Genomic DNA, 26,231 nt, shown 5'->3' on the forward strand with positions numbered 1-26,231 from the left:
ATAGATAGATAGATAGATAGATAGATAGATAGATAGATAGATAGATAGATAGATAGATAGATAGATAGATAGATAGATAGATAGATAGATAGATAGATAGATAGATAGATAGATAGATAGATAGATAGATAGATAGATAGATAGATAGATAGATAGATAGGGCCGACTTCATCCAACCTCCAGAAAGGTTTTCAAACATGTGGTAAACATTGTGAAGGGGTCTATTTTAATACAAACTATGATCTTTTCCCAAACCAACCCAAGATGTTTTGGTCAACCAAAAAGAGACTGGAGAAGAGCATAATCAACAACAACAAAAAATAGCTGGAATCTTTCAATCAAAAGACGGTCATGCACAGGATACAAACCACAGTCTCCTTGGGTAAAGTCATGTGCTAGTATTTTTTATCCCAACCCAAAAGGAGTCTTTGTTGAGCTTTTATTTGGCAAACATTCACATGTTGCTTGAGGAAACAACCTATTCTGTCTCTGAGGTATATAAATGTGTTCATGTAGTCTTGTGTGCAATTGTTGCTTCAAAAATTATGTTCTCTCCTCATTGATTTCTGACTTGTGATACAGCACTTATCCCTAAGCCTTTTTCTAGTGATTCCTGATTAGTACAACAGTGTGCACACACATAATATATCCAGAATTTTGTGCAGCAGAGTGTAGATTTTCTTTTATTCTTACTGGTTAATTATTACACAACCCATTGTTTTTACTGACCCAGTGCAACAGGAAAAGGAATGTTGTTGTCTGGACTTCTTTAAGTTTTCTGTAGACGTTTCACCTCTCATCCGAGAAGCTTCTTTAGTTCTAAGCGCAGTTGGTGGAGAGTTGCCCTGGCTGTGTGGTTGAGGTCATTGTCTTGCTGAAACGTCCACCCGAGTTTCATCTTCATCATCCTGGTAGATGGCAGCAGATTTTTATCAAGAATGCCTCGGTACTTTTTTCCATTCATCCTTTCTTCAGTTATATGAAGCACGCCAGTGCCGTATGCTGAAAAACAGCCACACACCATCATGCTCCCAAGTCAAAACCTCACTGTTGGTTTGGTGTTTTTGGGGTGATATGCAGTGCCTTTGACCTCCAAACATGCCGTGTATTATGGCATTCAAAGACTTGAATCTTGGTCTCATCTGACCACACTATATTCTCACAGCATTTCACAAGCTTATCTGTATGTTGTTCAGTTATCTTTAAATGGGTTAGGGTTAACATGTCTTCAACATGCTTCTTTATCACCGACAGTGCTCACCAGAACCTTCAGTAGTGTAAAATTCTTCTGTAACTGGTTTTACCCTTCACGAGATGTTTAATGTGTACCACCTTGGTAATGATACACCCTTTTATAGGCCAAGCAGCTGATATTTATTTGCAGTAAGTGGCAGGAATACTTTATATCTGCTGATAGATTTCAGCTCGTGACCTTTAATGCTTTTTTGCACCTCCCTTCTTCATGTGTTTAATACTTGTTCCCTGTTTGATTTCTCATTATTGCACATAACTTATGGAGATCTATAGTTTGATAATTTTTTTGCATGTGTGAATGGGAAGGGTTCTTATAGGCATCTGCTGAGAATTTCATGTCAATAGCACCTTTAGAAATATATTTACTTAGAAAATTGGTGACATATTCGATCCTTATTTTGCCCGTATCAGTGCTATCTCCAACCATTATCAAAACACTAAATGAGGGAATTTGTTTTAGAAGAACGGCGCTCCACCTCTTGGTGTTGTTCCAGAGACTTGTCCCCTTTAATTAGATCTCTCTCTGTATGGAAAATGTAAATGCTTCAGTATGACAACAAATACTGTAACTTCTTTTTATTAACAAGTTCGCCTTTAGGCAATAATATGGGAAAAAGGCAGATCAAAGACAGCTGAAATCAGTTAAAAGCCTCCTTTGTATTTGGCTGTTCATCACTGTAAGTGATTCCCATGATATGGCCCCACAGTCTCAGGCAAAGGGAATAAAGGCCTTTTAACAGATTCTTGCATTGCCCTCTTTTTCCTTCGTGATCAGAAGACATTTTTGCACAAAACTCAACCCCATAATATTTAACATTTATATCTGGGACGAACTCCAATGTCCTGTCCTTTAAAAAAAGAGAAGGGATGAATCAGTTTGAAGTCTGTTAATAAACTAAATGAATCTGGTTTGCCCAAATTGGAAAATCATATATCTGCATGAAACCATCATTATGTCATCTGCCCATACAGTGCCATCGCATTTGCCAGCATATTAAAACTTGTGAATGGGCTAAAAAGTAACATTAATGAAAGGTTTGCTTGTCTTTATTATCACTTTGCTGATTCTCACCTCTACAAAAAACATGACTATAAATTTGGCTTCTTACTCGTATCGACCAACATTTACAGCGTCTGGCAGCTGTTGCTAAATTTTAAGTAACTGTGTGAGGACAACATAAAACAGCTCTATGAGAATCTCTGATTTAACTCTGTAACTTCTGTCGGTGCTGTGCTTTTTTGGAAATCGAATTTCCCAGAGGAACCCACCCGAGGGATTAATAAAGTTCTATCTAATCTAATCTGATTTGGTGCCATCACTTTGAAGCTCAACTATACTGAGTCATTTTTAGTCAACTCATACGCATTAAGCCATATTTATCATGATCACTTGTCTGGTTCGCCACAGAGATAAATAGCAAGCATGTCCTGAAGCAAGTGGTTGAGCACAGAGCGAAAACTCGGAGGATAATCATGGATTAGTAATAGTTTCCATGACAGAGATTGCTATAGCATTCTTTGATGGTGCAAAACAAAGCAGCATGGCACACATGATGCTGCAGTCGCGGAGAGTCTGGAGGATGACCATCTACTTTTGATGGGCTTTGCAGAGGAGACAAACATAAGACACTGAGAGGAGCCACACACAGCGTTCCACGTGTGTTTCTTCTTTCTTCATCAGATTTGGACAGTGGAAAGAAATCTTTTTTCTCAACTCATTGACTCCTTTGTGGGCTGCAGGATTAATGGGACCTTTCCAGCATGAATGGATCACAAAGCAGGGAAATGCCCCGCGTAGGGCGTTGGCCAACTACACGGCAAATACAGATAGATAGACTCAGCACCTCTTACCCGCGAGCAATTTAGAGCCTTTCCACTTAAGCAGCACCTTTTTCAGCTGGAAAGTCCACAAAAGGCTGAGACTGAGTCAACTCTGCTGCACTGCTGTGAAGCAAAAGCTTTGTAACAGTAGTTAAAGAGCTACTCTGTAGGAAACATTGCAGCTTGTGTCATTGTTGTAGGATTTTGAAACGTTTTGCTCGTTGAATGCAAGGACTCACAGATGTGTAAAATTCAAAAGGCTGAAAAGTACACCAACACCCGATTTTATTAAAATGCATCATGGTGACTGTGATGGCTGTTGGCAAATGTTATAAGAAAATTCAGTAAGTGCATCTTTGTGTGGGATTTTTCTGCTTCGAGGAGTTTCTGGAAACACCCATCCAGAGTTAAAAATACATTTTTAATTGGGGTTTCATTTTTCCATGTCTAATACAAAATGAACAATCACAGATTTCTTATTTCAAATAAGACTACAGAGTCTTCGTACTTACTTGCTGTAGTGATGGTTGCTGTAAATCAGTTTACAGGGTTTGGAGATAGGAAAATCTGTGAATGCAGTGCAAAACCCCTCAACAAAGGTAATAATTATTCACAAGAAATCAAAAACCCAAACTTGATATTACGTTCCAAGTTGGCACCCTATTCAAACACTGCATGTTGCTCACCGAGTCCAAACACCAAGAATGTTTCTCTTTGCTTTTGGAACACTTTAAGCATTTAGTAACATCGTCTGACCCAGACAATTAAAGCAATGATAATAATAATAATATTAAAATACAGATAAATCTCTTCCAGACTTTTGGAAAGATTCAATTCCGATATTACTGAAGGGGAATGTACTGTTGTGGAATTTGTGCAGCACACTAACGTCACACTAGCATCCAGTGCCAGTTTACAAAAATACATGCACAGTGTAGCAATTGATTAAGAATTAATTAGCAATTATTAGCAACCATCAAACATTACATGGTTGTTGCACACACAATAACATGCTCTCTTACCAAAAATGGATTTTTATTATAAAGATGTGTAATTTTGTTTTTTACAAATATATTTTTTGCACCACTTTTGTTCTCACACGATCAGTTCACGTTTGATTTGCATATTTACATTAAATTTAAATGTATCGTATCAGATTCTAACAAACATCATGCATGTTTTATTCCTTTAAGGTCAGTATTGAACATCTATATTTCTTCATCTATGGCTGATTCCTCAACCTTCGCTCTGCTGGCTGCGGTGACCCACCAGTGGAGTTCAGCTGAGCACACCCAGAGGTGACGCACACACCTGGAGGTCCTCTAAGACCCGGATGGCCCCTGAGCCCAGGCCGGCCCGTATGCCCCCTTTGACCCTGCCTTCCAGGCTGGCCATTGAAGGCTCTGCCAGGACGTCCACGCTGACCTGCGACAGAGTCAAAAATATTGTTTAGTCTTCAGTTCATGCAGTCTGCTCAGTGAGCTGAGTAATGCTTCTTGTGCAGATTCCAAGACCAGCGTACTTCCAGAGAAAAATCATTTCATTCTGTCCAAGAAGTACTCATGTTACTGTACACCAGCCCCTTTTCCCTGGAATTTAAAACTAAGAATAAGCTGAACATGCTTAGCAAAGATGTCGACATCAGTTGATGCCTTAATTTCAGTTAAAAAAAAAGTTAAAAGTACCCTTTGGTCCAGGGTCTCCAGTATTACCAGGCAGGCCGTAACCCTTGGCTCCTTTATCACCTTGCTCTCCTCTGTCACCTGCAATCAAAACACACACGCAGATGCATGAGTTCAAGAAAGATCTATATGTTTGGGCTGCTAGACTACTCTTTACATCATTTCCGCTTCGCCATGCTCTCAAACTTAAGTAGTCATCACTCTGGTCCACTCATTTTCTTGGCTGCCTCATATGAACCAATCAGCCTCTTTCCCTTTAATTCTCAGTACTCTTCTGTCACTCTGTCTTTTAGCCTCACTTCTGTGTGTGACCCAGCTTCTTCCCATCTCCACCTCATCTTGGCCAGACAGAGATCCTCATCCAAGTCTACACATGCTTCATCTTTGCCACCATCAGCATCTAGACGCCGCTATGTAGCTTAACTGGAGTGTAATTGCCAGAGTTCTGACTTTACTACTCAAACTCTATATTTCAGGAAATCATGTTCAGTTCCTTTCTGAACTCTACTAATGACCAAGCTGTTGATGTTGATTAAACACCATACGTGTTACTGAGATCACTGGTAAATTAATGTTTAAAACACCTTATAAATATTCTTCAGTTTCATTGGCCTGGCAGGGGTATGACCGTGACATCACACTCAGGCCTCAAACCATAAATAAGAAAATGTACACGTTCATGACCAGGAGCTGAGCAACCAAACTGTGCACACGGCTAAAACTTGATGTTGATTATCTATATCAGATATTATGACATCATCATGTTGCTCAAAAATATGATCACACAGAGCACACCTGGACCCTGAGCCCTTGAAGGGTGCAGGTAGATGCTGGGCTGGTGGAACGCTTAAAAGACTCAAGAGATTTCTTTTTCAGTAGTGTCCATTTGGGACATGATTCTACGACAGTGCAAAATCTGTGATGCAGCGCAGCTCAATTTGCTGCCCTGAAGAACTTGAAAAAGAGTCAGACACCATGTATTTTGAGTAAGCGTTCCATTCATAATGTACTGATGTATTTCTGGGGGGTTTTGTCCTGATGGTAAGAGGCCAAAAAATAAAATGATGTCTGTTTAAGTATAGGATATCATAGCCTTCTTTCCAGCACGTATTCTACCTAAAATAAACCTTGATTAGTTATTATTTTTTCATGTATATTAGACTGTATTCATAAATACAGTCTCCCTTGTTTGTTATCCATACCTGCTTCTCCTTTTCGGCCTGCTTCTCCAGCTTCTCCGTAGAATCCCGGTGGGCCCACTTCTCCTTCCGTGCCATGATTACCAGGATCCCCCTGACAACATCATCAACAGGAAAACACATTGTTAATCTTTTGAGTGTTTTCAGCTTGAACCTGGCCACCACTTAAGTCCTGTTTCACCTCTAACCAGCTCTGAACAAAAAGTCTGAAAAGATTTATTTGGCTGATAACTCAATACTCTGATGGGAAAACACTGCATTTTATTGGTGCATCACTTGTTTTAGCACCAAACGCCACAACATCAGGCTTACCATCCAAAATCTAATATAGAGGAATATTTTTATATAGTCATGGTTTCAAGAACATTTATCAGCCAGAGAGTTATTGTGATTAGGAGTTGTGGGACATGAATTGATTCTACACTGTAAAATAATGTGGAAAAGCCTTTCTAATCCAAAGACAGCCTTGATACTTTCCAAAAACCATGCAAAACAGACCAAGTGTCTAGTCTGTGACTCCTTATTTGTCCTCATGGAGACGTGGAAAATTGTAATGTTTTCATTCCAAGCTTTTCTGCCAAATACTTCAGCTCTCTTAGTCCAGTCCAGACCTTCGCAATGTGTTTGCATTTTACTCAGCCAGGCAGACAATAATGAACAATGTATGGAGAATGTACTTGGATTCTGACAGTGTGTTTAAGCTAAAGGTCTGCACAGGACATGTGCAAATTTTTTTTCTTTTTTTTTATAGTAAATGTTCCTAGAGTGTAGACTGATATGTCTTGAACAGTGAACACCCAAAGTGTAAAACTCACAGGTGGTCCGGGGGGTCCTTTCTGTCCAGGGGGACCAGGGGCACCCATGGGAACATCCCCGTACAGAGGACAGACAGCAGCACATGTCCTCTTCACTGAGTTGGCAAACATGGACATCTGCTCCAGGACCACTTTCTTACAAACCTCAATCACGTGTTGAGCAGGGAGGGTCGGACCCTGTGTAAGAAATCATTACCACATCCATCACTGGAAGGATTCCAACCACGGGACATGTAAAATGGATTATTACAGGACGGGGCACGCTGAAGCAACGGCTGCCTCTCTGAGGGAAATGCAGCGAACAAAGCCAACAATATTTCCCGAGGCTCATTATGGATTTATAGCCACACTAAACGAAACTCTTGCTGTGACTCACTACTAACTGCAGGCTAATGAGACACTGTTTAAATGTGTTCTTGACACCAAAGCTGTTACCAAACACTGTGTGTGCCAGTCAGTGTAACTACTAGAGCAAATGATTACTCTGCGCTTTCTGTGCCATTTTTCACAGAACGATGACGTGCCAATTATAGTAGAGACTGCTTTTCATGTCAGTTACAGAGCTAAATACAAACAGTACTACTCTATACTGTAAGCATTTAAATGTTATTTGTATCAGCCAAAAAAAAAAAAAAGCCGGAGGCTTGTATTTTACTTACTGGGGGACCCGGCGGCCCCTGAAAACCATCTGGTCCAAGTTCACCTCGAACACCCTTGACTCCGACAGGACCTGAACGTCCAGGTGGGCCTGCAGGCCCGCGCTTCCCTCGTCCTCCCCGAGGACCCTGCTTACCCCTGTCTCCAACCTTTACAGGATGTTAACAACATCAGCAGGACACGATTAAGGATGGAGCAAGCGTATACGTCAGGATACAACATGTAATCACTTCTGCATGGATGCAAGCTTTATGGAAAGCATTAACTGCTTAAAATCTGAATGATATGAATGGTTATAGGTTTAGGGACAAATGTTATACTGAATACAGGAAATAAAGAAAGTGTAAACAGACATTTAAAGAGTAAAATCTTTCAACCTCCCAAAACCTGCCCTGGAAGTATAATGTATAAATATATTTTTAAAAAAACATGATATTTTTATGGACGTTTGAAAATAGAAATTAAATCCGGCAGAGAGCTTTGAGAAATGTGCAGAATTCATTTTAGTGCATTTGTGCTTCTGTTCTTATCACATTGACAGATGTTCTAAATATGTTTGGAATGTTATTTAATGGATTCGTATCATGTGACGATCGGATTTTCTAATCGCCGTAGCTGCAGAAATATTATAGTGTTAGGAAACTCCACACCTGCACAACTCCTCTCTTCAGTGACTCAACTAATCACAACTAGCCTGATATATTAAATCGGAGAACTGGGTTGATTGCAAATGACAGCTTATAGTGACGGAAAAAAGGTTCGTGATCCCTCTGGAATTCCCAGGAATTCTGAATTGATTATTCCTAAAATGTGCTCTAATCACAGTTATAGCTGCAATCCAAACTAATAACACAGAAACATTTGTACTTTTCATGCCTTTATTCAACGCATTGAGTAATCACTCAGCGCATTCTCCTTTACTGGCCAGGAAGTGTCTCCTTTCAGCAGACACTTCCTGCAGCTGCTTATGAGTCTTGAACAACAATAAAGAGGAAATTTGGACCATTGCTCCTACAATAAGTCTTTCAAAACATTTCTTGGATTGTTCTTGATGGAACGGACCTCATCAAGTCAAGCCAAAGCTCAACTGAGTCAAGATCAGCAATCGAAATCAGAAAAGGGATTTTTTGTTTCCCCTCCCCCTTTTCCATAATTCTTGTGCTGTCTTACTCGTGTGCTTTGGGGTATTGTCCTAAGCTTATGTGATGCTGCCCTCACATTCACCTGTACAATTTATCTCAATGGCTGCACGTCTTTCAGAGGTAAGGCAGCAAAACAATTCCAAATCATGATACTCCCTACACCATCTGTGGTTGGGATGAAGTTTGGGTGTTGCTGAGCAGTTCCATTATTTCCACTTAAGTCTCATCTGTGGCAGAACAGAGTCTCAGATGTGTTGTGGAACATCTCCGTGGACATTTGTAAACCGAGGACGTGTTGCAAAGTGCAATTCCAGTAACATCATTCTTATTTTTAAGTCTTCTCAAGTGGCATTTAAACACTGTAGCAAGTTTTATTAAAGTGTTTTTTTGTTACCACCGAGCTCTTTGCAGGTTGTGCTCTTGATGTGATCATTGGAGAAGACTTTTGCTTAAGAAAAGTAGCAACAGTGTTCAGTTTTATCCATTTTTTTCTTACTTTGGCTTGAACACCTTGAAAAGTGTACTAGAAAGCAAGATTAATGACTTAGCAAAGTAGGTCGAGCCTAGAGTTGGGAGTTTTCAGTGTCACAGAGGTGACCTGACCTGGCTAGATCATTATGGCAACTTATGTTGAACACATAACTTGGTCTTTAGTAGATCATGTTCAGAATTGTGTTCAATGAATACAATTAATTTCACTTCAATTTTGTGACAAACTAAAGCTATTTCCATATCTCCTTTATTAGACTATGGGAACTCAACAAACTGAGAAACCTTTAATTTTCAATTGTAGACAATGCACTTTAAAATTTCTGAATTCTTAGAAACAAGCAGCAGCACAGTGAGCACACTAAGGGGTAATATGGATGCATAAACTCGTAAGAAGTGCAAAACTTATGTTGTAATTCTCTCTCACTTAGATGACACTGAGTCTGGAACTTCAAGTAATTACACAGCGTGCAAAACGTTTTTCCTGTAACTGCAATTGAACTCTTTAAATCAGTTTGTTCTTGAAATGAATGTTGTACACCAAGACTTTTAATCATTAGTCGGTGTTATAATTATTATGCTCCAATTTATCGTTAAGAAAAAAACACAAATACAGTCTCATGTATGAAATCTCACCTGTCCTGCTGGGCCCTTAACTCCTTGTTCTCCCTTTAAAAAAAATTAATTTGATGTTAAGATAGAAAAAATGAATATGTTGAGCAACAGGGAAAAGATAAGTAAGGCAGTACCTGTACACCTTTAACTCCTTTAATACCCTGGATTCCCGTGTCACCCTGTACAAGGCAAAAGAAAAATAACATTTTCATGATTTTTTGCAATTATTTTGGTTCATTATATTGATCACATTCACACTGAGCAGTCCCACACATACTTTAGCAGGTTAGTCCCATACACTAAAGTCCAACACTGTTAGCTACTCTACTCTATCATTTTTTGCCAGTGTTCATCCCACATCCACTGTGGGCTGACAGCTGAGATGATCCAGTTGTAGAGCTATGAAATATTTCAATAAGCATATCTCCTGCATGCATTCTAATACCATATGTCCATCCATGCTGACCTTTACCAACCCATATGCGAAAGTCATGTTTGCAAATTGAAAACACTTCTGAACATGCTTTATTTTAAATTACTTTTCATTTATTGATTTATTTGTTACATAAATTATTTGTTTTTCTTCTTCATGTGAAGTAAAACAGTGGTTTCTGCATGAATATCTCCCCTTTTCATTGGTGTGGGATGTACTGTAAACACTGAGAGCAGGTCCTGTGGGGGAGTTTAGCACTTTTAGTGACCTCCTGTCCATATGGAGAGACAAAAATACACTGAGCCAACATGCCCTGAGCAGCAGCCTCTGATTTGACATATTAAACTGTTTCCTCGAACTCTACCAACTTATGTTACATTAGTGGGCAGCGAAATTAGGGATGGTTTATACAACATTATAAAAAAGTGCTGTCTAGTATCTAATTGGACCTACCATTGTTACCTAAATACAAGGTTGCTTTCCAAACCAGGAAAATGTCTTGGTTTGGACAGAGAATCCATCTGTAAATCTTAAATTCTATGTGGCTCATTGACCCAGCAAATGATTCCCAAATAGCCACTATAATTGAACCATTAACAGTAATTTTGCCCCCATTTTATTTCTCAAATGGGTAATGGATAGGGATGTATTACCTTGGGCCCTCGTTTTCCAGGCATGCCCACATGTCCCTGTAAAAAGATGACATGGTTTAATAGCTCGAAGAAAATGAACTAGTGTTTGGAAGAGTTAAGAAAAGTCATCTGGAGCACTTACAGTGGGTCCAGGTGGGCCAATAAATCCAGGTCTTCCTGGCTTTCCTGCAGAACCCTTGTAACCTCTGGGGCCCTAGAGGATATAACATTTATTAACCAACCTAAGCTACAGCTTTATTCTTTGTCATTTCCCTTTAGGATGGCAAACTACTTTACAAACAAAATGGATTATGTGCTGTCTTTGGTGAATGAAATGCCTGAAAATGTGACTTACAGTTTGCCCTCTGGGACCTATTTCTCCTGGTGGCCCCAGGGTGCCTTTCTCCCCCTGTAAAAGGAACAAATGGCCAGATATTAATCTGCCAAAAAAAATACATTGTACACTTATTTACAAAACTTAACAATATCAGTGAGTTACCTTTGCTCCACTTTGTCCAAGTTTTCCGCTGAGGCCCTGTGGTCCTTGATAAGCCTGTAGAGAACAGATGACATTTACAGTATAATGATAAATGGGCACTGCTTCCAAAATTCTACATAAACATGTCATTATAAGAAGAATATAATACCTCTATTCCTGGATCACCATCTCTGCCAGGTAAGCCCGGATCTCCAATAATGCCCTAAGGAGACATATTATTTTTGCAAGTGCAAGTGAGCCCTCGGGTGTGATGCGCTGAGTGTGTTGGCAGTGAATTACCTTTGGTCCTATGGTGCCAGCTCTGCCCACAGGTCCTTGAATTCCCTAGATTTCAAGACAAAAACACTCATAAGAATTCAAAATTATGTTGTTATAAATTTAATCAAGCAAAATAATATATCCCCACGGTTGATCTGTGACTTACAGGTCCCCCCTTCAGTCCAGGAGTTCCACTTTCTCCAGGATCTCCCACAATGCCCTGTAAATTCATCATACAAAGTGACATAAGTTAAAATGTTGCTTTATCTGCAATACATTTGTTTCAGTAGTAAATTAATAGGACGTGCCCTCATATAGTTCATGCAGTGTAGGTATCATGTAGGTTATCGCTGCAGTTCAAGCCCTTCTTCCAGTGACTCACCAGCTTACGTTAATATAGTTCAGGCCCTCAGATCTCAGCCAAAATCCAGCCACATGAACTAATGTTGTTTATGGAGACGGCACATAAGCCAAAAACATAGCTCTATTCCAGTGTTTTACAACATTAAAAATGATTTACGCGCCCTTCATGCTCACATAAGGGGATTTTGAAGGAAGCGCACAAAGACTATAGAGTGTTTTTTTATGGATCATGGAAAAGGGAATCCCACAACCACCCACCTGCTTTCCTCTAAGCCCAGGTCGCCCTATTGCACCAGAAGCCCCTTTTTCACCCTAAAAATAAAAACATAACAGTTTCAGATTATATAATATGAGGGAAAAATTAAGTAAACTGTCAGGAAACTTGAATACCTTAACTCCTTGAAACCCAGGAATCCCTTCATATCCTCTGATGCCTTTAATACCCTTCAAGGAGGTCAAAATGTTAGCTATACAGTAATTATATAATGATTTGCTTAAGGACTTACCACTGGGCCTGAAAGGTTAACTTACAGCTTCTCCCAATTTTCCAGTCTCTCCAATGTCTCCAGGTGGTCCTTGAATTCCCTGTAATTACAGTCAAATGTCAACATTAATTTCTTTGAGTCATCTATAAAGTTATATAGCTACAACAACAAACTTATAACTTCATTAAGTGGCTTGCCAATTAAAGCAAGAACTCAAAAGGGTTATTACCGTAAAGCCCGTTGCCCCTTTTAATCCTTTCAGCCCTTTGGGACCTCTGTCTCCCTGTTAACACAGCATCCCATTAATATTCATCATCATTTGTAAAATTCTGAGGTAAAGAAAATGATAAATTACCACTTGGCCCCAGGGTCCTCTCATTCCTTTCTCGCCTTTGATTCCTTCTTCACCCTGAGGATACATACATGCATACATGAGGCTTCATTAATGAATCTTGAGAACGAGCCAAAGTGAAGTGCAGCCCTGATGGGATCGTTTAAAGACAAATCTCACCTTTGGGCCTGGTTCGCCAATGTTGCCATAATCTCCTGTGTTCCCCCTTATGCCCTGCAAAATAAAGTTTGACTTAATCAAAAGCAAGACTTCTTGCACAACAGCTATTTGTTGGTGAAAGGCCCGGGGAGCAGCGTAAAATTTAATTAACGGTGACTGTTCTCACTGATTACAAGTTAATAAGATTTTTGTCGTTAAACTTTGGATACATCAGACTAAGAGTCTCTTACACTTCAGACTTTCATCCCTAATAAACACAAGGAGGAAAGGTGAAGTGCTAGAGAGATGAGTGACAGGGTGATTTGGGGCAGAAGGACAGCAGCAAGAGAGACAGAAAAAGGGAAGATCTTCAAGCTGGTGTCATATATGGTTTGGAGTGAGAGTTCAGATTGAGCAGTTTGGAGACAAAGTTAGAGAGCCAAGGCGGAGATGGTTTTGATATGTGCAGAGGAGGGAGAGTGGATATACTATACAAAGGATGTTGAAGATGGAGCTTCCAGGCAGGAGGAGAAAAAGACGACCACAGAGAAGAATCATGAATGTAGTGAAGGGGACCATGCAGAGTGTTGGTGTGACAGATGAGTCAGGGAAAGGGTGAGATTCAGGCAGATGATCCACTGTGGCAACCCCTAAATGGAGTAGCCAAAATGATCATTTGGCCACTGTAAGACAGAGCTAGAATAGAGAAAGAAACATCCATCCATTCACTTTCGCTTATCCTTTTCAGGGTTGTGGGGGGACTAGAGCCAATCCACAATGTCTTAGGGTGAGAGGCAGGGTACCTCCTGGACAGGTCACCTGTCTGTCACAGGGCTAACACAAAGATGGAGACAACTATTCACACTCGCATTCACACCTATGGGCAATTTAGAGTTTCCAGTTAACCTATCCCCACTAACTGCATGTCTTTGGACTGTGGGAGGAAGCAGGAGTGCCGGGAGAGAACCCACGCAAATACGGGGAGAACATGCAAACTCCACACAGAAAGAAAAGGAACTCAGGACCTTCTTGCTGTGTGGCAACAGTGCTAGCCACCATGCCACTGGGCAGCAGAACACATTTTAAATAAAAATACAATTCTTTGCTTCCCTTTCCCACCATTAGCTAAAGTAGCAAAACCATTATCATTGTGTCAAAATGATAACGGGCGACCGTGGCTCAAGGGGTTAAGAATCACATCTGTAACCGGAAGGCCGCCGGTTCGATCCCTGGGCTCTCTGTCCTTGGTCGTTGTGTCCTTGGGCAAGACACTTTACCCTGCTTGCCTACTGGTGTTGGCCAGAGAGGCCGATGGCACGATATGGCAGCCTCGCTTCTGTCAGTCTGCCCCAGGGCAGCTGTGGCTACAACTGTTGCTTGCCTCCACCAGTGTATGAATGTGAGAGTGAATGAATAGTGGTATTGTAAAGCGCTTTGGGTGCCTTGAAAAGTGCTATATAAATCCAATCCATTATTATTATTAAAACATAAGATTAAAAACACTGCAAAGTCTACCATATAATCAGTTGTTTGTTTTTGCATTATTTTTGCTTATTTTCCATTATGCAACATTATTATTATTATTATTATTATGCAACAAATTGGCCTAAATATCAGCTCTAAAGCTAAGGTTAATACCTTAGCTTTAGAGCTGATATTTAGACGCACAGCTGGTGAAAATAGCTTTCAGTAGAGAGTGGGACAAATGCTTTGTACAGTGTCACAGCAAATTATTTAGACAAACATAAAAGCAGCACACAGTAAATAATGTTCTTGGCAAATAAAGGAAGATTTGTTTTGCCTTTTTGTTTGTGTTTTAGAGAAAAAGCTGGCTATCTAGTTGTTAACCGTGTCTCTATATTCATCTGGTATTGATCTTTTGATTTAATTCCAAGCAGAAAGAAAAAAATGAGACAGTATATTTCCTAAAATGTCACATTATTGCTCTAAAAATTAGTCCCCAGCCAGAATAGAGTGAGTTTAGTTTAGCCCACTTTGACCTGGTGGGAGAGGTGGGAAAAACTTGGTTAGTCTCTTTTAAGATCAGTCATTTGGTGCTCATGTGTAATAGATAGGTGTAGTATCTATTTTATCATTGATTGATTTCTTTTTTTTAATCTTTTGATCTTAGACTAGACCATCTAATGCTAAGCTAACATTTTCAAGGCTAGAACTTCCAAGTATTAAGCTTACCATTTGGAACAAGTTTATTTATTTTTCTTACTGTCAAACTAGTCTGAGAATACAAATAAGTTTAAATACTGTAAATGTCAGCGCTCTCATATTAGTCACTTCAATGAAAAATATACACTAGCACTATTTAGGAAAGCTTGGTATAACATGGATCACTGTTGTTTGCACAGATGCTGAGTTCCTTAGTAGTAGAAGGAAAAGTGTTTCCCAATTGGCTGCATTTCACTAAGTCAGCAAACACATTAAGCAAGGCCAGGATGCCTTTGTCGTGACAGTTTATTTGTCTATCTCACTTAAAGCTGTCTTTACGCAGACTCAGCTGGATGGAGTTGAACCTCTAAACAGTGAGCCGAGAGGCATGACCTTGAACTTTATGACATATCAGAGGCAGTGAGGCTGAGAGGAGCAAAGGACCACCCACCACCTGAGATGGCCAGTTCATATCCTCTGTGCCAGGAAATGCCCTCGTCAGATGCCAGCAGGGAAGGAGATAATCAAGCTGGGGTTGTGTACTTCACAAGCCAGCAGGAGATCAAAACTCTAACCACTTACACAAGGCAGATGTTTATTCCCAGAGGCGCTACAGCCGCAATTTGGGACATGAATAATGTAGCATGTACACTTCTGGAAATGTGCTCTAAGTGTATGTGAGTCGACACTCAGGCAGCATGGGAGATTTCTTTGAGAGCAAAGGGCATGTTAAAAAGCCAAACTGACGCACAAGTATAAAAAAAATGCTCCTTCTTTAAACACATGTTCAGAGACTTTCTGATCCGTGCCAATAACAGTGACTGCTAAGCATCAAAGAGATTAACAAGTCATAAATTTAAAGTGGAAATAATCACGTCTGCAGCTCTCTGAAGGATAGAAAAGTGAGAGTATTTATTCATTCACTGATGCATGTATAACTGGCTCCGTTAGCCTAATGCTTTAATCTTTCGAATTTTCTGACACCTTTTCTCTTTTTCCCAAATCAGTCCTCCTCTTGTAAAAGAATTTGCCTTTTAGAGAAACAATACATTTGACAATTTTTACACAAGAGTTAAGCAGTCTAATGCCACTCATTACCAAGCACTTGGAGGGCATGGTTATTGCTCAACTGCCTTGTTTTCCTGTGTGTGGGATTCATTACGTTTGGCACGGTTTCTTCCAAATGGGAAAGCAAAACCATTACAAATCCTGTGATCGTTTGCCAGTTTGAGTTTAATCCTGTATTCTAAAACAACAGCGCCTAAATTTTAAGATGTAAATGCATATTTCAGAGCTACAACAACAGCTTATTGTCGCATCCATGTTGGTTCATGTTTATCTAGGATTCTTCAACATGAGTTTTCGAACCGTGAATGGAGCCCCCGTGTTTACTATCGCTAAGCGCTTCTGCTTCCAGATCTGTTTCCATCCTGTCGTCTCTCAGTTGTGCCTCTGTTGCCATTTTCCACAGCTTTGCTGCTGTCTCACGAATGAAAGTTTTACAGTCTCCCTCACCCACAAGCCAGCTTAACTCTTTATTGAGCGGCAAGAGGAAGAAGATTCTGCTCATGCTGAGAATACGTGATGTATTGTATACTGCAGTATGCATTCATCCAGTGAGGTTTGACGCTTTCATGGAATATTGTATATTTTTTACCCAGTTCCCTGGTCTCCCTGGGTCTCCATCCTCTCCCGGAAGGCCTCTATGACCCTGCAGAAGAATAAAAAATATGGCATGACAGATTCAACTTGTCTGTCAACTTGAGCCAGTTGCATGCAGAATGACATTCACCTTTGGTCCTGGAGCGCCCTGGATGCCAGGCTGCCCATGCATACATTTGCAAGAGGGTCTTCCCCCTGTGAGGCCGATCACTGCATATCCTCCACACTGCAATGGACATATAGGTAACCATGTGACTCCACACATACTCCACACCTATCACTAAAAACAGAGATGCAGTAATGTTAGATGGATGACTCACCACGCTCGAGAGCTCACAGCAACCTTCTGAATAGGCCTTTTCTGGGTCACATGACACTTCCATCTGCTGTAAATCCACCTTGAAAGAAACGGAAGATAATATGAGAAAATAAAGCTATATAAAAAAAATCAAAACAAAGACTAGTTAAGATAATTGCAAATGCAAAGTGTCAACATACAGACACAGAGCGATCTCCTGCAGCACGCTTTACAATGGAGGTATATCCTTGGTGGATGATTGGCCTTGGCTCATCAATGGACTCCACTCTGATCTCTTCACAGTCTATCAGCAGTTTCACCTGGCTGCCCTTCACACTCAGTCCTACCTTGTGCCACTCTCCATCAAAGACCTTCTCCACACCATGGAAGGTCCTCAGCATCTGGCTCCCATGGGGGCTTGTGAAGAAGAAGTCTAAGGAACGTGTATCACCCTGGAACCGAAGGCCAACCTGCTCTTGTCCCTCAGGGTCACTGATCTGCCACAGGTTCCAGGACTCCTTGGCAGTGTCTTTGGTCGCCCTAAATGTTGCAATGACCGAGTAGTCGGAGGGAAGTCCATCTGGGTACATGTCGCTGTGGCACAAGAATCAGGTTTAGAGGGCTGGGTGACTAAACAGAGGGTACTTTATTTCAAAAATCAGCAAAAAAAATTCTGGGAATTTAATAGTTTTATTTTATATGAAGAAGTAAAAACTGAGACACTTGAACTATGGTGGTGGTGGAGTTTTATATATCAATAGTGCCAAAGTTAGCTTGGTAGCTAATCTACAGCTGTAGTCTGCACAAAACTAAAAAGGAAAAAAAATGTTAAAATGCATTTTCTACATAATAAAGTGTCAATCGATGTTGCTAAGCTTTTAAAACAGATGTTTTAAACGGTGAACTTGCACAAAGGCAGGACCTCCCTCTCTGAGCAAAACGAAGCCATCATTAACACCTGTGATTTTCCTACTGTGACAAGTCAAATTCTCTGATGTGAAAAAGCTCTACTGTGGGAACTTGACCTGCAGTGACACCTGTACCAGAATCCTACACCACAGTTGTTTGTTCATACTGCAGACACAACACAGTTGTCAGTGTTAAGTTGTTCAACAAAGAGAAATTTAACACCAGTCTTGAAAGATTAAAGGACTCAGCTCCGTTTGCACTCCTGACCAGATGCAGTGTGATCAGAGGTGTCCTCTGCTGCACCTGTGACCACACCTGATATTCAGTGTGCACTCCTACACATACCTTGGTTACACCACTTGAGATCCGTATCAAGTAATATATTATATGAAAGGGAATGAAGAGAGCTGTACAACAAACTTTTTTATTTTGTCAGCATGATGCCCTAGGATTTCACAATGACGCCTTATGGTTTGGCAAAATCGCACACGGATAACTATATCTTTATATTCTCAAGTTTTCACAGCTTATAGAAGCTAAAGATTTCAGGCAGTTCTGCTCCAGTCATATGAATAAAGATAATTAAAAGTCAGCATGTAATGCCTCAAGGTCATAGGCCAAAGGTCGGACATCAGCCAATAAGAGGAGGCTGACATCCTCATATTATAATAAAACAACATAAAACATCAAAGTTTTAGTGTAGACCTTCGGGGGAAGTTCTCAGAGTGCTCTTAAGCTAGTTTTTAATTATTTCTAAGCTCTAGTGAGGTTTAGCAGATCTGTACCTCATGGACTTCTGTAGATGGATGGAGGGGTTGATACGGTAGGCCACTGCCTCAGGTTGAGAGCCGTCCACCCTCCTCACTCCTCTTGAGTCAGGCACATGAAACTCCTCCAGTAAGTCAAAACCTCGCAGCACAAACACTCAGGTTAGTTTGCTTTATAACTGGTTGAGCATCAAAGGTGTTGGACTATTTCTGAATCTTACGTCACTGCTGATATCACCGACTTTTATTAGATAGATGCATTACTCAGTGTTGTTATTAATGCCATCTAATCAGTGAGGTAATCCATTAAACCCATTAGCACAACAAGGCTGTTTATTTTCCTTCATGGGTGAATTTAACCACTAAATTTTAAACACTGGATGCTTTGTACTGCACTCTGAATGAGATCAGCATTGCTGCAGAATTTCCTGTAAATGTTCAGATTAAAGCTGGGGAATGTTTATGATTACACACACTGTGACCTAAATATACACCTGCTAAGAAATATTAGCCTTAGATTTTTTGGAAAACACTGTTGCCAGGTTATTTTTATGTGAATTGGCTTGTTTGTGACTTTAATCTGTGGATACTGAACAGGACACCATAGCTAAGAAAATGTAAAAAAAAAAAAATGTTTCAGGCTGCACACTCTTTGGCTCCAAATAGTAATCTAATCCTCAAAACATTTGTTCCTGATTTCTCTCATTTTTTTTTTTTTTTTGCTGCTCTGTTTTCTATCAAAAGAAATAAAAACACAACGATAACTGTTTTTTAGTGATAGCGTAACTCTGCTGCAGGAGTTCAAAGTTTAATGTGCAAATCTTAACCCTAGATTGACCTCTGCACACCTTTTACTGTGCATATTGGCATGGAGCAGCTGTTGGACCAGGCACTGGGCTGACAAACAGTGACATCTGCTGGTCAGAATACAGTAGTGGGCTACCGTTTAGAAAAAAAGAAAAAGAAAAAAACAACTAATTCTTAATATGATATTTAGGATTATAACTGCCGTTTACTTTTTTTTACCACAAAGGGCTGATCTGAGATTAGATGGCATCATGTATAACAAGAGCTGCACCCACACAATCAACCAACACCTGTCTACATTTGGTTATGATACATAAAAAATTGTTCTTTTTATACATTCGAAAATAGGCAGTAATATGAGGTTACGCATTTAAAAAATGCAAACTTACTTGGCAACTTTTGACACTGGGCCAGTCGCAAAAGAGAAAAGAGAGCCACAAACACCAGCATATTTTTCTGAGCTGGCATTTTCAGTTTTTTGATGTCTGGAATTATAAGTGCCTGTAATACAGCAATTAAACAAACCAATAATTCTAAGAGATCAGGTCGCACACTATGTTAATATAGGCTTTGTGAAACCCTCCGATGTCTTCCAAAAGTACTCCCTACCCATGCACAAAGGTTAAAGATATCAAAAGAATAGAAGGAAACTAAGAGTAATAATAATACCAATAAGAAAGCATTTTTCTGACTATGTTTTATTGCAAGATTATCTTCAGTATGAGCTGTAGTTACAGCTTTGCCTACGCAAATGATTTGCAGTTTAAGCACCTAGATTGTTACCTATACTATGATTACAAAACTAGATAACATGTGTAACTGATCCAATTAAAATGTCCTCAGCTCAACAACCTGATATCATTTATTGCTTTTAAAACTTTCCTGCTACCTCCTTAAATTGTATTAAATGTAAAAGTTAAGAAAACTGTATGGAATATTAGAATTACTTACATATTCCTGTGAAGCTTCTGGGAGTTCCCGTTGATGGATCTTTCCCAGTTTCTGGTGTGTGGATTTAAACCGTTCTAAAGTGCCATCACAGGGCCGGTGTTTGAGCTGAGCAGGAGGATCATTCAACCCCTGAGCTCCACTCCACCTTTGGTCCCCAGAGGATCCTTCTCTTCTCATACGTCAGCCAGACCTAAGACGACTAAACAGCCCTGCGTCACCACATTGAAGAGGCGCAGGCATACTTCATGCAAGTTAAAACTACTGAAATGATGCTTCAGTGTTGGAAACTAATCCTGTCCTTGAACTTTGATCAAAATTTTGATCAGTTATGCTAAAAAAATAGTTGAATTTAGTGATTTGCCTTCGGAAAATCAGTTTCTCTGAGAGAAAGATGCAGTATGTCACAGCTAAACACAAGACGCTCTGCAAACATTCCATGTAGAAAAGATCACACCTTCAATCTAACCCGCCACTGCACCTAAACACTGCTGAATTATACTGCATACAATAAATACCTGCAACACATGAAAAAAAAACCCAAAAAAACAAAACATAAACTGTTCTGTTTTTGCTTAATAAAACAAGTTCCCATTTCCCAAGTTCTCCAGCTTATGTAAAAAAAAATTGACAGACAAACAGAGATGACGAGAAATATCCATCCAGTCTCTTTCACTTATCCAAATCAAGGTTGCGGGGAGGCCGGAGCCTATTCAGGGAAATCTTTCAGACAGCTATTGAGAGATTGGCTGGTGGTGTGACCAACATCAGAGCTACAGGGCCATTGTGAAGTTGCCCATGCAGCTAAAAATAACAGAGGAGACAGAGGCGATTCTGTGGTGCACACCAGTCTCTGGTGGCTTTCTGCAAGCAGGTTTATTACAAAGTAATGTTACAGTAACAATTTCAGCTCTACCGAAATTAACCATACATTGACATGGGTGCACAGAGAATGTCTACATGAAGTGGTACCTCTTCGAGGTCAGAGTACTCATTTGCTGTGAGGTGGTTAAACAAAAGACGGGCTGCAGCTGCTGACAAACGGGTACATAAAAGCATCATGGTTACGAGGTTTTTGCTACTTGTCTTAAATAGGGGTTTTCGAAGGCTTCTGCAGTGCTTAGTGGGGTTTATTGTAATATATTGCATTGCCCTTTAAATGCATGTTGGCAGTATAACATAGCACTTAAATAGATAATCGCAGTGTGTCAAACGGTACCATAATGCACCATCTACTCCAAACAAAAGCATACATAAATAATAGTACATTCAGTAACTCTTAGAGCACTATCCTGCATCTTTGCCCTTCATTAGTGTAGAAATGTTAGTTCGGCTTGATCATTCCCAGATTTTCTAGTGTTCATCAATCCTCTTCGGGATTTGCATAAATAAAAATAAAGTACAATAAAAACAATTTGACATATTTTCACAAAAAATAAAATACATTAAAAACAAATACACAAGGCCATTGACTTTCCATTCTCACAAAATATTAAACCATATTGCCTCTTAACAGAATATTTTACATCTTTGCAAGAATTTAAATAACACGTGACACATTTGCAGTCTTTTTTACTTTTTTTTCTTTAAGTTACACATCTCCAGTGTCCATTATGTGTTTAGGGTGCAAATAGCTCCTGGGTTTGTTGTTTGTTTGTTTTCAAGGCCACTGTCTATCGCTTCAATCCCTTGGCCAGTTTGCTTGTAGGGGTCATTCTTCTTTGAGGTGTGGGGATCTTAGAGGGTTTCCCTCCGTGTTGACGGGACGCGGAGCGCGGCGTCGCTCTGGCAGAGTCGCCGACCGTCTCGGAAACATCTGAGCACACGGATTGGATGTCTGAGATGTCAAAGTCGGAGGCGTCACTTCCTCTGCGACTGCTTCCTCTGCTTCCGGCTTTACTTCCTGGTCGGCTGGAATTTTTTCTCGATTCTAGAGAGATAAAATCGGGAAACACTTTAAGAAACACTGAAAAGGAATTCAAATTTACATGTGAATGCGATGGATAGATGTGGAGAAAAAGTTGCAAAGATGATGCTTTCTACTCACCACCTATTGCCTGCGTTCGAGCTTTTAGTACAGCAGCACTGATCAAGCTCCCTTCTTCACCTGACTGAAATCCTTTGCCGGACAGGTACCCAGGCAAACGCAATTTGCTGCCTTGAACCGCATTACTCTGCGAAAGAAACAAACTTTTATTAAAATGTAATCAGATGCAATTATTAGTAAAAAAAAAATAGAAGACCAAATTTTTAAAAATAAAAGTCTTGAGTATGTATATGTAATAAAAATTAGTCTTAATTCTTATTTTAAAAAAAAGAAACATTTTAGTAAAATCATAATTTTTCCCATAACTGAGGTGTATCTGTCAGATGCAGTTAGTATGAATTCATGTACAGCAGAGCAATACGTCATTAGACATTAATGACATGCAGAGGCGACATATGAAGTTGTACATGATGTAGTGGTATAAAAAATAAAGGTTAGGAAAGAAAAGAGCTAGTGATTGAGCCAATTATTCAAGAAAAATAAAGGTTACAAACCCAAATAAAATCTAATAAGCTCATTTTGCATCTTCAAATCCAATGAAGTCAGAAATAAATCTACAAAAAGGCACTTTTTGCTTCTTCTTTTTTTTAATTTTTTTTTTTAAAGATTTTTCAATAGATTTCAGTTGGGTCATATATCTGAAGTGTTTCACATCATGTGCTGCATTATGACTATACCTCTGAGGATGAACCTTGGCTCCCAAAGGAGTCTGATGATTTAAGAGGAGTGGAGGGTTTGCTGTTTGTAAGCCATGGTTTATCATAATTGCGGGTTATGTGTTGGGGATTCTGGGGAACAACGGCAAATCAAAAGACAGAGAAATGGATTCACAAACTCAAAAACTATCAGGAACACTAGATGGAAGAAACACAGAAATCAAACAACAAAATGACCAAATTCTGCAAGGGTAATTAAAAAAAACAAAAACAAATTAAAAAGCAGATAAATGAGAGGAAAATCATGATGGTGGTGGAGAGGTTGGGGGTGAGACAGAATGAGGCAGCAGCCAGCTCTAATGGCAGATGTAGCCTCTCACCTTGGGTGTGCTGGTCGCTGCTGGGTTGATGGGGACGGGGAGGCTCTGACTGGAGGTGGATCTGTTGGGAGAAGCTCCTCGAGATGAAGGCCGAGACCTCCGGCCTCTGTAGCGGAAGCTTGCCATCACTTGAGTGGTTCCCTCTGGGAGGATGAACTTCTCTCGCAGCTCCACATTGGTCCTGCCTTTAGCTAAGAAAGACACTCAAAATGAGCCATGATGCACAAATACACCTGTCACTGTTATTTTTGTGTTAATGGTGATTAAGATGATGGTGAGTTAACAACCCACCCCCTCATTTCTTTATATTGTGCCAGAAAAATGGGAAAGAGATGCCGAGATTTATTAAAACATGCAGACTGAGAGTAAATGGGAAAACAGTATATGAGGCGAAGTCTGAACAATTCTAATGAGCTTTTATTCTTCAGCACAGTTTGAACTCTCTTATGAAAGGCTTCTTATAGTTTCTGATACTTAGTAGTCTTCAGGAATAGCTCTCCAATCTTACTGAAGGATATTCAAATTTCTTTTTTAGATGTTGGCTGCATTTTGTTGCACAATAATAATGTTGAGCTTCAGGCTCAAGGGAGCCCAATCCATGACAGACAGTGTTTCACTGTGAGCTCAGGATCACTGTCATCCTGTTAAATGACGCTGTTGTCAGTCAGATCCTCTCCAGATGGTATTGTATGTATGTGGATCCAAATCTAATGGTAGTTTTTTCTGTTCATGATTCCAACAATTTTGACAAGATCCCCGACACCACTGACTCCAAGCTCCAAACCACGACAGAACCCCACTGAGATTTACAGATTGCTGCAGACACTTACTGCTGTGTCTGTCCTGACTTCTTCAGTACATATTGATCACTATTTGAACCAAAAATTTCAAATTTAAATTTATCACTCCTTAAGACATGTTGCCACTTATTTTCAGTACAGTTCTTGCCTAATTTGGTGCGCATCAGCCTCTTCTCTGTTCCTTATTCTTAAAAATTGCATCCTGACAGCCACATGAGTTTTTGCAACAGGCTCTTAGTAACCAAGTACCTAAATATACCATTTAAAACTGGCTCTTTGCTAGATTGTCTGTTGTGTGCAGATAACACTGCGTAAAGTGCCTTGATTTATGTTTTAATGATTCACAGGACGGTGTTATTCATCTTAACAAACAAAAAGCATTCCTCTGATGCTGGTCAGAATAAAAATGAGTGAAAAAGCAGCCAATGTCCAAAGAAACATTTTGAAAGACCTCCAGAAACCCAGAAGAACTATTGCTCAAGACCACTTTCAAAAATTTACCAAACATTCTGGATCCTTCGATGCAAAATATAAAGAAATGAGGGGTGGCTCCAGACTTGTGCATGTCTTGTCGTGCACAACACTGCATGCTAAGCTGTATTCCCGGCTGTGTAGAAATCTGTTGCTTCTAACGGTAATATCATGAATTGGAAATTTACCAATGTATTTTTCTTATAATCATCACTGAACTACACAGCAATTTCCAGGCGACCCCAAAGAACAGACCAATGAAATGTTATCATGATGTGACTCAACAACAAAACAGCTCATGCAGTTTCATATCTCATCCATACTGTTGAACAGACGTCCAGTTCCTGTTGCAACGGTAGTGGAATAAGTGACAGCGAGAAAACTAAAATAAATCAAAGTGAGTCTAAACACTCTCACAAACCAAAGAAGAAGAATTATAGGAAACTAAACTACAGTGTATAAACTAAACAGTACGGTTACATTGAAAACAAACAGACCTGCATGCAGTTTTAAACACTAAGCCACCCTGTCAAACAAAGTAAATGGTGTAAGAAATACTGCTTCGGTTTTGTGGCGTGTGTTTCATAGAGGCAATGTAACCATTTTCCCCTATGAAGGAGCCTATACTACCAGGCAATACAGTCAGATAAGCACAGCTCGAACCCTGGACTGTAAAAAGAAGCTTGACTCAGAGCTCCCTATGACATGCGGCGCGAGTAAAATGAGCCAGTTTCATTGTGCTGAAGTGCTCGAAGGTGATGTGATTCCCACAAACAACTGCATGCATGAAAACCAGCCGCAGCTGAACGACAGCTGACTGCAGGTGGAGCCGGTTTCCGAGGATGACATTCTTTCACACTGAGCGCTCACACGCAGCTACAGTACGGCACACACCAGGACCAACACAAGCTCGGATGTGCAGACACACATACCACTGGTGGGTTCATGGAGCAAGGTGAGAAAGTTTGAGATTTGCCAACCTATAGGAGACTGAGTAATTGAAGAGTTTGATTCCGAGCGCAACATTTTGCTCCCGTGGTGATGCACTAGAAGAAATGTTCATGTTGAGCAGGAGGCGGGTTTAGTGGGAAAAACAGAAATTGATCATTAATACAGATGCTAGCAGAAACATGTCGGAGTACCAAAGCTAAATGTGGGTCGCATTATGGTATATATAAGTATATATGTAGGCAGCACTGTTAATAAAAATATGCTTACAAATGAAATATATTTTTAACAGATGATTTAACTGTGTTATCTCATTCAAGCATTCAGTGTTGAGATAGCGGGAACAAAAGAAAATAAACTCATTTTAACCCTCAGAAAATTGCAGTATATTATGTAAAGATATAATATAATATAATATATTGCATGAATTATCGATATATGTGATATATCTTCTATTTTTAAGCTCCAAGTTGCCATTTCAAACAGGCCTATATAAATAGACATTGGACAGTAGTTACGTTTCATGTTTCAATAACTGAGC

The 26,231-nt window shown here is 39.9% G+C and overlaps 2 protein-coding genes across 5 annotated transcripts in view; both read right to left on the reverse strand.

The window, feature by feature from the left end:
• Nucleotides 1-3,429: 3,429 nt before the first annotated feature.
• LOC146561206 (uncharacterized) lies at nucleotides 3,430-20,505 on the reverse strand. 2 transcript variants are annotated; one of them, XM_085297070.1, is made up of 28 exons: nucleotides 20,392-20,505; nucleotides 19,830-19,941; nucleotides 18,652-18,775; nucleotides 17,158-17,551; nucleotides 16,980-17,057; nucleotides 16,790-16,885; nucleotides 16,655-16,708; nucleotides 12,856-12,909; nucleotides 12,700-12,753; nucleotides 12,574-12,627; nucleotides 12,391-12,444; nucleotides 12,250-12,303; nucleotides 12,118-12,171; nucleotides 11,663-11,716; nucleotides 11,518-11,562; nucleotides 11,387-11,440; nucleotides 11,239-11,292; nucleotides 11,095-11,148; nucleotides 10,882-10,953; nucleotides 10,761-10,796; nucleotides 9,809-9,853; nucleotides 9,696-9,728; nucleotides 7,431-7,577; nucleotides 6,772-6,948; nucleotides 5,960-6,050; nucleotides 4,761-4,838; nucleotides 4,345-4,500; nucleotides 3,583-3,642 (listed from the first exon to the last, which is right to left on the reverse strand). In XM_085297070.1, exons 2-28 carry the CDS (start codon nucleotides 19,906-19,908, stop codon nucleotides 3,584-3,586), a joined length of 2,304 nt encoding a protein of 767 aa, XP_085153196.1. In that variant the 5' UTR covers nucleotides 19,909-19,941; nucleotides 20,392-20,505; the 3' UTR covers nucleotide 3,583. The 2 variants fall into 2 exon arrangements, with proteins under 2 accessions (XP_085153197.1, XP_085153196.1); XM_085297071.1 differs by having other exon boundaries at nucleotides 3,430-4,500.
• Nucleotides 20,506-21,220: 715 nt separating this feature from the next.
• dst (dystonin) overlaps nucleotides 21,221-26,231 on the reverse strand; it is a 103,396-nt gene continuing 98,385 nt past the window's right edge. For 2 of the 3 annotated variants that reach the window (XM_085297073.1, XM_085297072.1), the window contains 5 exons: nucleotides 25,675-25,788; nucleotides 23,472-23,662; nucleotides 23,113-23,223; nucleotides 22,436-22,562; nucleotides 21,221-22,318 (listed from right to left, as the gene is read on the reverse strand). In XM_085297073.1, coding sequence (XP_085153199.1) covers nucleotides 22,062-22,318; nucleotides 22,436-22,562; nucleotides 23,113-23,223; nucleotides 23,472-23,662; nucleotides 25,675-25,788 — 800 coding nt within the window. In that variant the 3' untranslated portion in view covers nucleotides 21,221-22,061. The remainder of the gene's footprint in view (nucleotides 22,319-22,435; nucleotides 22,563-23,112; nucleotides 23,224-23,471; nucleotides 23,663-25,674; nucleotides 25,789-26,231) is intronic. The other variant, XM_085297074.1, reaches the window with a different exon arrangement.

Source organism: Mchenga conophoros, linkage group LG13 (assembly GCF_057382185.1).
Source record: "Mchenga conophoros isolate Kocher_MC1m ecotype Shallow Benthic linkage group LG13, M_conophoros_male_GT1.1, whole genome shotgun sequence".
NCBI classification, from domain to species: Eukaryota; Metazoa; Chordata; class Actinopteri; order Cichliformes; family Cichlidae; genus Mchenga; species Mchenga conophoros.

Excerpts from the sequence above, each read along its gene's own strand:
- LOC146561206 (XM_085297070.1), bottom strand. The coding sequence starts at position 19,908 with ATGCCAGCTCAGAAAAATATGCTGGTGTTTGTGGCTCTCTTTTCTCTT. Across the intron at positions 11,441-11,517 it reads CTGGCACCATAGGACCAAAG|GGCATTATTGGAGATCCGGG; the intron begins GTAATTCACTGC and ends ATGTCTCCTTAG. Across the intron at positions 6,949-7,430 it reads AGGGGCCGCCGGGTCCCCCA|GGTCCGACCCTCCCTGCTCA; the intron begins GTAAGTAAAATA and ends TTTCTTACACAG.